A 15,942-nucleotide genomic window follows, 5' to 3' on the forward strand; every position below is an offset into this window, starting at 1 on the left:
TCAGGGGGACAGAGGACTAGGATATCACCTGCATCTTTTGCTGAGATTAGGTAAGGCCACTGCTCCTCACAGAAACTTAACCTAAACGCAGACATCACAGCATAGCAGTTGTGTTCTCTAGTGAACTTAAACAATATTTTAGAATTTCACTAATGTATACGTGATCCATGCTTTAGATTTTGCCATTTTCAAGATGATTTTTTTCCTAATATATATGTGTATGTGTGTGTGTGTGGGTGTGTGTGTGTGTGTGTGTGTGTGTGTGTGTGTTACACATTTACATGTTATACAGCGGTGAAAGCTGTGTGTGTTGAGCATGAAGAATCCTGGCACTGTGCTGCTGTTGCTGTGGTCTGGTCTAGTTGTGGTTGCAGGAGTTGGTAAAGATCTCCTAGACAAAAATGCTGTGAAAGCCTCCGCCCAACATACCGACCCGCCTGACATCCACACTGTGCTGAGAGAGATGAGCGCACTGATGGTGGAGCTCAGATACACTAAGACACAAATGGAGGCCATGGAGACCAGACTGAGAGCCAGTGAGAGGACAGTGGAGGAGTTGAGGAGGGAGAGAGAGGAGAGGAGGGTGTCTTTTTCTGCTGGACTGGTACCATCTCCTACTATTGGGACTTTTGGTCCCTTTAGTAAGGGAACCACACTGGTCTACAGACATGTCTTCACCAACACTGGAAATGCCTACAACCCCAAGACAGGTATGACTGTAAAGACACAGCCCAGATTCAAACTGTAGGAATCATACTACTGTCAAGCTAACATTATTGATATTTTGAATAATTATTTTTCTATTTTCCTTCTACTGTAGGTGTCTTCACTGCTCCAGTCAGAGGTGTTTACTACTTTGCTGTATTTCTGTATGGAGTTGGTCATAAATATAGACCTACAGCAGTCTCTCTCTATAGGAATGAAGAAGAAGTTTTCTCTGCTTACGCCCATCAGGAAAAACACAGAGTGGACGCTTCTAATGGAGCTTCTCTGCTGCTGGAGGTGGGCGATGTGGTCTATGTGAAGCTGTGGGCAAATACATGGATCCATGACACCTTTCAACACCACACCACCTTCTCCGGCCACCTGCTCTTCCTCATGCGAGGGAAGCACTACTGATGTAGAAGTTATGTTGGGTGTGGAGTGACGTTAGCAGTGAGAAAAGAGACAGAATGAAACACACTCCTCTCCTTGGTCACTGGGTGGGTCTGGGCAAGACTTTTAGTGTGACATGCAGTTAATTCTCCTTGATTGCTATCCATCTATTGTGCTGTTTGTTGACATGTTAATGTATCTTTACCTACTTTTAGTATGTCAGTGTGGAACTGAAAACACTAGTAATGAAATGTGTTTTGTCAGGCTGTGTCTGTATATCCGTCTATTAAAAAATAAAATACATCTTTACAGTTTTTTACGATTGGATAAACACTAAAATCAAAAGTATTACACAATTATCAAAACCTTTACTCAAGGAGCAAAACAACGGCTCAGATTTGCACCACTATAAGCACATGTCAACATCACACTTCTTGCGAAACAATACACACAAGTGATTTGCAAAACACTAAACACACTTGAATGCTTTAGACACAGAAGTATATCAAGAGGTCACTTCCTTGCAATTCCAAAACACTGACTGTCAAATTACCACAGCCATCAAGTGTGCAAACACATGATTGCTTAATTGTAGACACACCAAACAGGTTTAAGCACTATAGAAAAATGCAGCAGATGAGTTCATCATCAGAGGAGGAGAAGGAGGAAGAGAAAGAGGCGAGGCCATGCCAGAGGCTGAGGTGGAGGTAGAGGATAAGGAAGATCTGAAGCAGGAGGAAAACGTGCTCAAAGAAGAAGAAGACCAAATTTATCAAATAAACTTGAAAGGAGGACGGGGGCAAGAACAAGATCGAGAGATCATAAACATGGTTTTGGCAAATAATGCTATCAGGCTCAGAGAAATTCAAGCCAACATTATCGGTGACCATGCCATTTTCAATACAGTAATGTCCATCAGGTCTCTCAGTCAACACTGGCACACATCCTAAAAAGACATCAGTGTAAAATGTGTTTTAGGTTTATAACAGCAGTGTGTAAGTGGTACAAACAGAATTCAGTCATATACAACGTGATGTTTCATATGGTAACAAAATATGGTTTAGTTAAATTAGTGTATAGTTTTTACAAGAGTGTTTCATTTTGCAATGGATCTGAGGTGTTTTGCTCATTGGGTGTGTGGTTGTGCTAATTGTGTGAGGTATATTGAAAAACAAAACAAAGCAGTCAAAATTGTGTTCAAGCAATCGAGAAAAACTGTAAACAACTTTATTTGTACTGTATTTTCATTTTTTTCTGATCTTTTTTTTATGGAATTGTAACCTGTACTGGAAACATCATTTTACGTTTGTCTGATATTTGCTGAGCTTACAGTGTTATGCACACTACTGAAGTAGCATGAAAACTGGGACATGTTTTGTTGTGATCCTCCATGTTGACATGTTGACTGATTTGGGTATATGGAGAGAATTAAATACAGTTTTTCTCGATTGCTTAAACACAATTTTGACTGCTTTGTTTTGTTTTTCATTTCACTCACACAATTAGCACAACCACACACCCAATGAGCAAAACACCTCAGATCCATTGCAAAATGAAACACTCTTGTAAAAACTATACACTAATTTAACAAAACCATATTTTGTTACCATATGAAACACACACGTTGCATATGACGGAATTCTGTTTGTACCACTTACACACTGCTGTTATAAACCTAAAACACTTTTAGCAATTCTACTTCTCAGTGATTAGAGTAGTGTAAGTGAAGTACACAGAGAAAGCACAAAGTGTGGTAATTTGACTTGCAGTGCTTTGGAATTGCAAGGAAGTGACATCTTGATATACGTCTGTGTCTAAAGCATAAAAGTGTGTTTAGTGTTTTGCAAATCACTTGTGTGTATTGTTTCGCAAAAAGTGTGATGTTGACATGTGCTTATAGTGGTGCAAATCTGAGCCGTTGTTTTGCTCCTTGAGTGAAGGTTTTGATAATTGTGTAATACTTTTGATTTTAGTGTTTATCCAGTCGTAAAAAACTGTAATATTTTCATCAGTTTGCAGCATTGGTCTTGTGTAGTGTTTGTTGAATTTATTGTATATTTGCACTTTCTCTGTGTACTTCACTTACACTACTCTAATCACTGAGAAGTAGAATTGCTAAAAGTGTTTTAGGTTTATAACAGCAGTGTGTAAGTGGTACAAACAGAATTCAGTCATATGCAACGTGTGTATTTCATATGGTAACAAAATATGGTTTTGTTAAATTAGTGTATAGTTTTTACAAGAGTGTTTCATTTTGCAATGGATCTGAGGTGTTTTGCTCATTGGGTGTGTGGTTGTGCTAATTGTGTGAGGTGTATTGAAAAACAAAACAAAGCAGTCAAAATTGTGTTTAAGCAATCGAGAAAAACTGTAATATGAAACATTTCTTTTAAGAATTGCAAACCATTGAATTGTTGTTCAGATTGTGAAGCTCATGGAAATCATTTCACTGAAACGGTATGTTGTACAAACCTGTGCCCTTGGGCATGGTGAAATGCACTGTGTGTGTGTGTGTATGTGTGTGTTTGTGTGTGTGTGTTTGAATGGGAGTGTGTGTGTGTATGTGTGTGTGTGTTTGTGTGTGGGTGTGTGGACGTGAGTGTGTGTGTGTGTGTCAGTTGAGAAGTTGTTCAGAAGAGGGACATTGTCGTTGTAACCTTAGCTTCTGCATCTCAAATGTTTGGTGATGTTGGCATGATCAAAGTCCGTAGGAAATATAACCAAAGATATCGTTTGAACTGGCAACATAAATTGTTATTTGATTGGCTATTATCAGACATACTTGATGAAGTTTGGCTAGCCAACAGTTTCTACGGCACATAGTGTTGTCAATTTTGACGTTGCATTCTTTGACGTTGGATTTGTTTGCCGTGTCTGTATTACCATGTTTCAGGGCCATTCATTTTTATATAATGTTTTGTTGGACAATGTATGGACTTGTGTCTTTTCTTTTGAGTTTTCGACAGGTGTATTTTCATAAAGAAGTTGTCCATTTCATGTCAGTAGCAGCTGAGGTTTTGTTTTCCATGCTCCTAGTTTTCGTCTTCCAGTAGGGTTGTTGTCTGGCCTCTGCTGTAATAACCATCATTTCAGGAAGACGCAAATAATACCGTTTAAATCCTCTGCATAGCCTACACGCAAAATCATTTTGTGTGACGCCAGGCAACGATTCGCCCTAAAGCTAGAAACAGACGATGCAGCCCAGGGTACTCAGCTCCTCCTCAGATCCTCAGAAGGCCTGTAGGTGATGTAGGTGTATCATTGTAGAGAGCGGCCAGACTGTCCAGAAGTCTAGACTGAACAGAAGTGGCTCCACGTATGTATTGTTTAGATTGTACTTTGGAATTTTTTGATGATGCAACCTGTGACTAAAAGTACCTTGTACCCAGCAGTTAGGGGGTCTGGCGGGTTGCAGACGATCAGTGCTCTCTGCTGGCCCTCTATTGCTCCCTGGTGGTGGAATCTGTGAAGTGCAGTATTATGTCCTCCTGCTGTGCATTAATCATGAATGATTTTCGCATTTTTCAGTCCTTTCATACAGTCATTTACTTGTAAAAAATAAAATGTTGGAAAAAAATCCTTGAGGGCTGCAATAATACAAAAATAAAAGTAAATAAAAAACATCAACAACATGTATAATACAATAACTTCTACTGTACAGTACTGCGGGTTTTAGTCCTCCCTCTCTCATGCATCTGGTCACAAGTTCTCATCAACATCACGTCTTATGTGTTCTCTGGCAATGCATCTTGGGAAATATCCTCTGGAGTGTCTAATCCAAGCCTGGTAGTCTTCAGGAGAGGAGTCTCCACACCCCACATTCATGGCATCCAGTAAGGACATCTGGTCATGTGGATGGGGGTCATAACCCTTCCACCTCCACACATAATAATTCAGGATAATTCCTCTATTGGGTTTAGTAAGGGGGAGTATGGAGGCAGGAATAGCACTGATATCCTGGGATACGCAGCAAATCAGACTGTGACTGCACCAGAGTGGTGCAACGCCACATCATCCCACCAACAATGAAGGTAGAGGAGTTCCTTGCCTCTCGATCTCTCTCCTCCGCCGGCGCAAGCTGATAAAGCAGGTCATCCAGAAAATAAACGAGCCTCCCTTGAATCATAACTCCAAACAAAATGATTCCCAAGCTGTCTCCTTGTCTCTTTGGACACCTGGGCGGGCTTTCAGCTGAAATTGCAATGACCTGCGTTTGGAATGATTACTATTTAATTTGGTTGTAAAAAGTTTTGAAAACTGAGTATGAATGAGAGAAGAGTTCTTGGACTTTGGAAATTGTGGTCATTGAATACATTTTGTCTGAAAGCAATGAAAAAACGTACGTGTGTCTGTGGGTGGGCGTGTGTGTGTGTATGTACATGTGTGTGTGTGTGTGTGCATGTACATGTGTGTGTGTGTGTGTGTGTGTGTGTGTGTGTATGTGCATGTGTGTGTGTGTGTGTGTATGTGTATGTTCATGTGTGTGTGTGAGAGTGTGCATGTACATGTGTGTGTGTGAGAGTGTGCATGTACATGTGTGTGTGTGTGTGTATGTACACTCCAGCCCTGCCTCATTGTCCTCTGCCAAAATTACAGGAATGAAGATTTTGTGCTGAAGTTCCCCAGTGGAGACCTAACTACTGTAGCCTGTCCTATGATGTGCATTCATTCATTCATTCATTCATTCATTTATTCATTCATTTATTTCTGGAGTGCTTGGACAGACTGTTATATAAATGCATGTATGTCTACAGTATAAAACAAAGATGGGGACTTGAGTTAGCGACACACACAGTGTCACAAACTCGCACAGTATTTGTTGTGTTGGCGCATGAACATTAAGGTAATGTCTGCCAAGCTGCATGAGCTGTGCCATATGTGATAACCTTGGCTGTAATGCCTTCACACAAGGACCACACAGAAGAATGGCAAGGTGCAAGCTGTCCAAGATAAAGGATGCTGAACTGAACACACAGAGCTGAAATGAACAGATATTCAGCAGAGCATAGTGACAGGTACAGAGGCAAAGAAGGTGTGCTTCGTGACCACGGATTTGTGCTCTGTCTTTTTTGCTCTGTGTGTTCAGTTTTGAAAATATCTGTTTTTGGGTGATGTCGCATCCCCCTGTGTAAAAAAATTGTTATTTTTGCTAAGAAAGCCACCAGTTGGCCGACTTGGGCCATTCTTCACAAGGACCTTATCTTTTCATGCAATCTGCCTCTGTCTTAGCAGCAGTGATCTACAGACAGCGCATGTTGTACTGTGTAGGAGGGCCTTTACGGATTCCGGGTACAGCATACGACGTGTAGTGCTGTCAGTTTAACGCGTTATTAACGGCGTTAACGCAAACCCATTTTAACGTCGCAAATTTTTTTATCGCGAGCTTAACGCGATTGTTTTTTTTTTTTTTTTTTAGATTAACATTCTTTTTGGCCTCGCAAACTGTGTAGTAGGCTAACGTTACGGTTTGAGTGAATGGTGAGCGCGATACGGCGAAATGGATGATAAAAAGCTTCTGAATGGAAAGTTTACTTTTAAAAGTTTTGTTGTGCAAAAGAAGCGAGCTTCACTGTTGTCTGAAAATGTCAACAGGCAGCTGGCTGAAAGCAGAGAAGTAGTAGGCTTACCTTTTATTGGTAACCTAACTGTTACAGTTCATTGTTTCTGAAATAAGAGGCCTGACTGCTATGTTCCCAGCAAACTTGGAAAAAAGAAAATATTAAGCCATGGTTTAACTGCACTATAGGCTGAGTCCTTGTTTACCTGAAATGTGCACTTTATAATTTTATTTTGTACCGCCCTGTTTGGCAATGTTGGTTTTCAATAAAATAAAACATTTGCATAAAGCAAGCCAATCCACTTTTCCATGTTGATAAGGGCATTAAAATAAAAATAAAATGATGGAAAAAATAAATAAACAAAGGGACATTTAGAATAGATCAAAATTTGCGATTAACCGCGATTCATTTTGAGTTAACTATGACATAAATGCGATTAATCGCGATTAAATATTTTAATCGTTTGACAGCACTAACGACGTGTGTTGTGGCTATCGCCAGCCAGTTGTGTACTGTTGTGTATCCTGCCACTCTTGCTATCCATGTGTAACTAAAATTCATACGCACCATGTCAGTCAACCATAAGTGAGCATGGCTCATCTGTCAAGGCTGAGCTCATTCGCTACATCCATGTGAAGAAGTGGACTGCCTGGAATTCTGGAAAAGCAAAGGTCTTCCTGAGGCTCCATCTTGTGGCTGTATGAGTGCTCGCTGTTCCTGCCCACAATGCACCAGTGGAGTGGGTATTTAGTCGCGGAGGCCTGATAATGCGCCCTCACCGGGCCAGGCTTAGTACAACACCTCTGTCAAACTTGATCTTTTTGAAACTTAACTACTCTGTTGCATAAAACCTCTCTAGGCCCTGGGCCACTGGAGGACACATAGAAGCTTGTTACCAGAAATGTTTAGTAGCCCATACCCAGTGTAATTAGAGAAGAAGAAGGTTCATCCAGTCATTTCATTGCAAGCTTAATCGTTGTAATAGTTTGATTTAATTATTGCCGTTTATTGTTGTTAAACAACAATACTAAAATGATCTAATTATTGCCATGTATTATTGATAAACAACAATACTAAAATGATCTGTCATCAGTCTGTGTGGCACCATGGTTGGTGTCAGTTCACTTTCAATTCAGAATTGATCTTCAATATTTAAACACAGGAAGGGTCCAGCCCATCAGTAAATTCCTGCTAATTGATGTTCTTTGATATTTGATACTCAACACAGATGAACAACATCATTTGTCCTCTGATGCAGCAACATACAGGTATTTCCTTCAAAAGGAAAGCGTTCTTTGTGTTTTTTTTTTATTTTGTGTTGCAATAACCTGCTTAAAGTGATCATATTCCAAACAACTAATTAACTCCCATTACAACCATAAGAGACTTGAGACTTGACTTGGACTCGTGACCTAAAACTTGAGACTTGACTTGGACTTGCCCCTGAAAGACTTGTGAGCATCTCTGGTATATCACAGCAGAGGAAGTTGTTTGGTGAAAGAGGAAATAGGTGCAGGAAGTGTCAAATGTGGGGGGCTTTGGCAAGAGCACTACTGTGCCATCAGAATGTGCTCCTACTCTTTTTGTCTTTGGTGTTGATAATGTTACCACACACACACACACACACACACACACACACACACACACACACACACACACACATATACACACTCTCTCTCTCTCTTTCTCTATTTGATCCTACAGAAGGAGAAAGGTGGGACTGTGTTATTAAGCATCTGTGTTTGGGTTGCAGCTGTTCCCTATGGTAGTGAAGACGTGTCTGTACACCAAGGGAGTTATATTTTAAAAGAATCCTGTAGTTACCAGATGCTACCAGTGAGGCAGAGAAATACACCCTCCTCTCCTCTCTCTCCCTCCGCTCCTCTCTCACCCTCCTCTCCTCTTTCTCCCTCCTCTCCTCTCTCACCCTCCTCTCTCTCCCTCCTCTCTTCTCTCTCCCTACTCTCCTCTCCTCTCCTCTCTCTCCCTCCTCTCTCTCCCTCCTCTCCTCTCTCTCCATCCTCTCCTCTCTCTCCCTCCTCTCCTCTCCTCTCTCTCCTCTCCTCTCTCTCCCCCCTCTCCACTCTCTCCTCTCCTCTTTCACCCTCCTCTCTCTCCTCTCCTCTCTCACCCTCCTCTCTCTCCCTCCTCAGCACCTCCATGGCTTCTGACTCCCTGTGAGGTTCACACTGTCTCCTGCAGCTCTCACCTCCTGTTTCTCCTTCAGCTCCTTAATAGCAGCTCTCTTCTCCTCCACTGTCCTCTTACTGGCTCAGTCTGGTTTTAGTAAAAATAGTTGTAGTAACATTTCTACTGGAAGCATTTAGATCAGCTTATAGTTGTCGTAAAAATTCCAATCTCACTAGTTTAACATGAGCAATGCTGGAATAAGCATCCCCTCACACTCTCTCACACACACACACACACACACACACACACACACACACACACACACACACACATGCACACTCTGCTGTCTGAGGGTGTTATAACAGTATTCCCTCACCATAAAAAATAAACCTCCAAAGGCAAATACATATTGATCCAAATGATCATTTATTTTCATACACAGTGCACTGTGAAACACCACATAGTAAAACCATCTGAACATGCAGTAAAATCATCACAGCTGTGTTTGTGTGTTCATGTGAGTGAGCAAGTGCATGCTGTAGGAATGTGTGAGTGAGTATGTGTGTGTGTATATGACTGTCTGTGTGTGTGAGCGTATGTGTGTAGGTGTGGCTGTGTGAGTGTCTGTATGTGTGTGTGTGCGTGTGTGTCACTTCTCCATCACTTGGGGAAGAGGAGATTCCCGCTGAATGTGGTGGGGTGAGCAGTGTAAGCAGCTACCCACCACCCTTTCTCCAGAATCAAGGCCACTTTATCGCCCACCTTCAGCAGCAGGGACACCCCTTGGGAGGTGTTGATGTCGTGGGGGGCTTTGTGGTGGTAGGCGGACACCACGTGCTGGCCGTTTTTGTGGAGTTTGGCTCCAGCTCCGTTATCGCCTCCGGCAAAGATGTGGTAGCTAAACTGGTACACTCCTTTCACGGGAGCCGTGAAGACGCCTGGACCAGACGAGAACAACATGGAGACTCAGAGAGGTCGTGACCTCAGAGGAGAGGAGGATCACTGACACTGGAGGGGAATTACAAATCATTCCCCTCCCTGTGTTAGGGTTCTAGTGGACTGAATGCATACCTGTGTTAGGGTTCTAGTGGACTGAATGCACACCTGTGTTAGGGTTCTAGTGGCTGAATGCACACCTGTGTTAGGGTTCTAGTGGCTGAATGCACACCTGTGTTAGGGTTCTAGTGGCTGAATGCACACCTGTGTTAGGGTTCTAGTGGCTGAATGCACACCTGTGTTAGGGCTGTAGTGGACTGAATGCTGACGTGTTTCCAGTCTTACCTGTCTTAGAGTTGTAGGCGTTGCCGATGTTGATGAATATGAAGTCGAAGACAAGGGGGGTGTCTGTGTCGAAGGGTCCGATGTGTTTGTCGTCTACCACTGCGAAGGAGGTGGAGAAGACCACCCTAGGGGGACACGCTGTGGGAGAGGAACGGTGTGGTTGTTCATGGCATGACAAAGAAATTCTCTACAAAATATCATTTTGTGCATGCAAATCATTTTCTGTGCTCAGAGTTGAGGCACAATAATACACACACATCCACACGCACACATACATACACACACACACACACACATACACACACACACACACACACACACACTCACATGTGCACATGCCCACAGAGAGTTAGAGAGCAGATCAGCAGAGATCTTTAATACTTTAAGATGCTTTTCCTATTTTTCATAAATAGATCTCTTACCTGCATTTGCTTTCTTCAGTTTCTCTATTTGTGCTTTAGCAAGTCTGAACTCCTCTCTCTGCTCCTCCATCAGAGCTGCCATCTCTCTCAGACCAGCATGCACCTCAGACAGGGAGTTCTGTTGGGGGTAGGCAGGGTCTGCACCTGTAGCTTCATCCTGGAGGTCTCCACTCTCTGCTGCAACCACAACCAGACCAGACCACAGCAACAGCAGCACAGCACCAGGAGTCTTCATGTTCAGCATGTTCAATCTTCTGTCTCTGCTCTGGCTATGGGCTGTTTCATTCTCTCCTTTTATTTATCAAGGACCAGGACCTCAGCCAATGGGATGAAAGGGATTGATGTCACGTGATGTGATTGTGACATGTGGCAAGTTAGTGACACGATCAGCCCCAGTGGGGAAATCCAGTATTTCCTGCTAGATGCGGGAGAATGTACTACCATAAATATTACTAAACTAAAACTAGTTTTATAAATACTACTATTACTATTACTACTACTATTATTATTACTACTACTACTATTACTATTACTACTACTACTCATCATCATCATCAACATTATCCATCATTCGATCAATCAATCAATCAATCAATCATCATGGCATTAAGGGGAAGAGTTTGACATAATAACCAAATAAAATGTGACCTAAACCTCCCCTTCAGACTGCTACCACTACAGTGGTATCACAGGGGGCACTAATATCAAAAAGGGATACAAGGGGTAAAACTGTAAATATAGTAACCCCCTGTTCCACAGGGAGAGTCACCAGTGACCACTGGCTGCTCCAGTCACGGGGAGAGTCACCAGTGACCACTGGCTGCTCCAGTCACGGGGAGAGTCACCAGTGACCACTGGCTGTCCTTGCGTCGGAAGCCTTGGGTCTGTTCTGATGTTTAGTCACATGGCGAAGAGCAGGTGTCCAGAGAAGGTTGTGTGGAGGTTCTCATTGTCTCTCACCCAGGCATTGGGCCACAGCTTCAGGTAGACCGCATCCCCCACCTCCAGCAGCAGAGAAGCCCCATTGGAGGGTTTTACATACTGGTCCGTCTGGTGACTGTGTGCAATGACCATGTGTTTGTCATTTTTATAGAGCGAGGCCCCTGTAGGGGTAGATGCATGGACATTACCAAACACAAAGAAGACAAAGTGGTAGACCCCTGAGACAGAAAAACAGGGATACAATTTAAGGAACTGTAAAACACATTGTGTAATACTGCTTAATTAGAGAGATCTCCAAAATAAGATGATGTTTCAATGTTTATGCAATAGTAGTCACATTTTGTAAAACATATTAGAATAGTGGAATATTAGAACACAGTTTCAGATGTGAATAACATCAGAAAACAATGACATTTTTTCAATTCTCTTTTCTAGAGACATGACCTTTAACGTTAATATATAGGTTAATTTATTCCACTATGCTTGAATGCCTGTGTTTGGGTTGTAGGTTTTTCCAATGTTGGTTAAGGGATTTCTGAAGGGGATTTTTAGAAGGTCCAAAGGTTTCAGGAAAGACCCTCCTCCCCTCTCAATGAGAGGGACTTATACTGTGGCTTGGCTGATGACTGTTCAATGACAAAATGTTCTTCAGAGAGACAGCTGTACTTGTAGAACATGACCATGTCCATGCACATATACAGCAAAGTAGTACACACCTCTGACTGGAGCAGTGAAGAAACCTACAGTAGAAGGAAAATAGAAAAATAATTATACTAAATATCAGTGATGTCAGCATGACAGTAGTATGATTCTTACAGTTTGAATCTGGGCTGTGTCTTTAGAGTCATACCTGTATTGGGGTTGTAGACGTTTCCAGTGTTGGTGAAGACATGTCTGTAGACCAGTGTGGTTGGCCTACTAAAGGGACCAAAATCCTCACCATTACTATATGTTACCAGTGAGGCAGAGAAAGACACCCTCTTCTCCTCTCTCTCCCTCCTCAGCTCCTCCACCTGACTCCCTGTGAGGTTCACACTGCCTCCTACAGCATCTACAGCCAGAGATACAAAGGGTACAAAGGCTTTCAACCTGTGTGTGTGTGTGTGTGTGTGTGTGTGTGTGTGTGTGTGTGTGTGTGTGTGTGTGTGTGTGTGTGTGTGTGTGTGTGTGTGTGTGTGTGCACAAGTATTAGTGTAATGAGTCATGCTATAATTAAAATAAGGCGTAAAAGAAGTGTGTGTGTGTGTGTGTGTGTGTGTGTGTCTGTGTGTGTGTGTGTGTGTGTGTGTGTGTGTGTGTGTGTGTGTGTGTGTGTGTGTGTGTGTGTGTGTGTTACACAGAAATGCAAAGTCTTCTGGCTGTTGCTGTTTAATTGCAGTTGCAAACTCACTTCTAAATGGGTATTGCACTCTGTCTAATCGCCCAGCCCTCTATGAGTTTCATTACTGGGAGACATTACTGGCAGTTTAAATTGCCACACAGAAAGAGATTCAGTAACACACCTCAGTGTTTCGAGAGGAACCACTTTCATTTTCTTTGCTTAATAGTAACTGTCTTGTGATTGCTACAGCTGAGGATTTTAACAGCCATCGGAGATTTCCACCGTTGAGATACCGTTTTTTTATTTTTATTACATTTTATAATACATTTTATTAAATAAAATTAATATATTTAATACTTTCTTCTTTTACGTATAGATTAGTTTGAGCTTTGTACATTTACTATTTTTTGTCCTTGCTACTTTTTTCTTTAGTCTTTCACTTTATTGCATTTTATATAACCTAAAAGTTTTATATGTTTGTTGTGTTTATGTCTTTCTTAACCTTTCGTTCTATTCTTTTAGTCATGTTCCTTCTTTATGGTCAATTGTTTCACCTCCACTGGAAAAGCATGTTGCTACAACTCCTGCTGTTTTTAGTATTTAAATGAAGGTGAAAATGTACGTGATTTGGTTTGAGTTTTACTACACTACTGCACTAACCCTAACCCTAACCCTATACTACTGCAGTGACTGAAATTAGTTTCTCTCCATTCTCAGAATTTGGAGAGAATGTGTTTGGATATAGATGATCATTGAAACAGTGTAACTGGCGAACTCCATCAGTGGTCACACTGACGTGTCATCTAATCAAGGCTTAGACAGCGAGGATATCGAGACGTTGGTAAGAGAGGGCGTTGTGGTTAACAGTCTCTATAACGTGGAGTGAGAATGGTGACACGTATAGAAAGCAGTGTGACCTGGCGCATAATGAGGTGATTAGAAAGAACAGGATGGATTTATTTTGTCCTTCTAACATTTCATACAACCTGTGTTCCACAATCTGTCTTGCATATTATCTGGACCCACAAGCCCCCTCCAACACATAAGAGAAGATAGCCACTGACATACATACAGGCATTGGTTTTACAGTTCAACAGAACATAGGATTTAAAGATGTTTCAAAGTCTGTAAGTGCCTTGGGATTAAAATTGTTGTATTCTACAGGACCAGCACAAGAAATGATCAGACACCCCACATAGCAGGACAAGGCTCTTAAATCTTCACAACAGCCCTTATCATATGATGCAGAATCTGCTCTTATATCATCACGACGGCCATTAATATATGATACAGAATGTTAAGGCTTTTGTAGGAGAGCCATGTGTGTGTGTGTGTGTGTGTGTGTGTGTGTGTGTGTGTGTGTGTGTGTGTGTGTGTGTGTGTGTGTGTGTGTGTGTGCGTGCGTGCGTGCGTGTGCATGTGTGTGCGTGTGTGTGTGTTTGCCAGTTTTGCTATGCAGGGTTTAGTAATCACCAAGGCCACAGTTGTAAGTTCAGTTGTGATGTGTGCAATGACTCTGAATGTCAAAAGAAACAGAATGGCAAAATATTGCAATGATTGTTCCAGGTATTGCGAATCAGATTGTTTTGAGAAACACAAACAACCAGTTTCCAGGGGTGAATCAGGAGTGTTAGTGGCGCTGTGTTATAAAGTATTATAAAGTTATAAAGTAATCAATCAATGAACAGACGCTACCATGTTAGTGTTAAAAAAAAAGCACACAAATGTGTTGCAGGGCAGTTGTGTTCACTGCGGCAAAGATTTGTCACCAGATGCCGTGCATGATTGCTATATTCAACCTATCCAGTTATAAAAGAATGACAACAAGTACGTTTTCTGTTAAACACGGTTTTTAGAATGGCTAACACAGTGCTAGCTTTGAGAATGGCTAACACAGTGCTAGCTTTGTCAGCGCCATCACATTTACCAGCAAAGTGTTTACAGTTAACCCTTGTATGGTATTCGGGTCTGTGGGACCCGTTTTCATTTTTTATCCTAACAAAAATAATATAATTAATTATTTTTTCAAACTCAGACTCATTGGCTTTGGCTCATTTTCTGCGAAGAACATATATCAGACCAAATTTTCATTGGCCGCACACCGTAACCCCCCCCCTACACATTTATATTACATACAGGGTGTTCGGGTCCACTGGACCCGGGGCAAATAAAAGTGTGGAAATTTTAGGTCCTGTGTACCTAAAGTCTGTTCTCCTGTCTGGGTCTGCTGTAAGTGTGTGTGTGTGTGTGTGTGTGTGTGTTGTGTGCGCGTGTGTGTTTGCGCACACGTGTATGTGAGTGGGCCTGCTGTAAGTGTGTGTGTGTGTTTGTGTGTGTGTGCGCACGCTTATGTGTGTGTGTGTGTATGTGGGCCTTGTGTGTATGTAGGCTAAGTATGTGTGTGTGTTTGAGTGAGTGTGTGAGTAAGTGTGAGTAAGAGTGTTGTGTTTCTGCCCCTGCCGCTGATGCCATTTAGGGGCCGCTGCCCCTTTAGACATTATATACCATCTAAACTTGCAAAATATGGTATAAAGATCTGGGCTGCCTGTGATGCGACTTCCTCATATGCTTGGAACTTACAAGGCTACATAGGGTAAACTGATGAGGACGCCCTGAGAAAAATCAAGGAATGAGAGTTGTCCTGGACATGGCTCAGGGACTCAGTGGACACAACATCACATGCTACAATTTCTTTTACATCATACAAGCTGGGACAGGAGCTGACCATGGTGGGAACGATAAGAAAAAACAGGTCTGAGCTCCCACCCCAACTGCTGCCTACAAAGAACAGGCCTGTCAACTCTTCCAAGTTTGTGTACACGACTGACACGTCCCTGGTATCCTATGTGCCAAAGAAACGCAAGAATGTGATACTCATGAGTACACTGCACTGGGATGGGAGAATCTCTGGCCTGAAGCGTCAAAAACCAGAGATCATCATGGATTATAATGCCACAAAAGGAGGGGTGGACAACATAGACAAGCTGGTGTCTGCCTACAGCTGTAATAGTCTCATTGTGTGTGTGTGTGTGTGTGTGTGTGTGTGTGTGTGTGTGTGTGTGTGTGTGTGTGTGTGTGTGTGTGTGTGTGTGTGTGTGTGTGTGTGTGTGTGTGTGTGTGTGTGTGATGTGCTTGTTTGTGTTTGTCCTACAGACTGCACTGTGAGGGTCCACCAGTTAGCTGTTACGGCCAC

General features: G+C 42.2%; 2 protein-coding genes across 3 annotated transcripts in view; both read right to left on the bottom strand.

The window, feature by feature from the left end:
- The window catches only part of LOC116223095, a 234,927-nt gene that overhangs the window by 60,810 nt on the left and 158,175 nt on the right, over nt 1-15,942 (bottom strand). The gene's annotated exons all lie outside the window — the stretch shown is intronic.
- LOC105912522 (C1q-related factor-like) lies at nt 9,187-10,757 on the bottom strand. Its single transcript, XM_012841501.3, has 3 exons — nt 10,487-10,757; nt 10,065-10,202; nt 9,187-9,721 (listed from the first exon to the last, which is right to left on the bottom strand). Exons 1-3 carry the CDS (start codon nt 10,728-10,730, stop codon nt 9,444-9,446), a joined length of 660 nt encoding a protein of 219 aa, XP_012696955.1. The 5' UTR covers nt 10,731-10,757; the 3' UTR covers nt 9,187-9,443.

Source organism: Clupea harengus, chromosome 13 (genome assembly GCF_900700415.2).
Source record: "Clupea harengus chromosome 13, Ch_v2.0.2, whole genome shotgun sequence".
NCBI classification, from domain to species: domain Eukaryota; kingdom Metazoa; phylum Chordata; class Actinopteri; order Clupeiformes; family Clupeidae; genus Clupea; species Clupea harengus.

Bases quoted from the DNA above. Each gene is read 5' to 3' on its own strand.
- LOC105912522 (XM_012841501.3), bottom strand. From the start codon at position 10,730: ATGCTGAACATGAAGACTCCTGGTGCTGTGCTGCTGTTGCTGTGGTCT. The intron at 10,203-10,486 runs GTAAGAGATCTA...CCTCTCCCACAG, and splicing joins ACTGAAGAAAGCAAATGCAG to CGTGTCCCCCTAGGGTGGTC. The intron at 9,722-10,064 runs GTAAGACTGGAA...CGTCTGGTCCAG, and splicing joins CGCCTACAACTCTAAGACAG to GCGTCTTCACGGCTCCCGTG.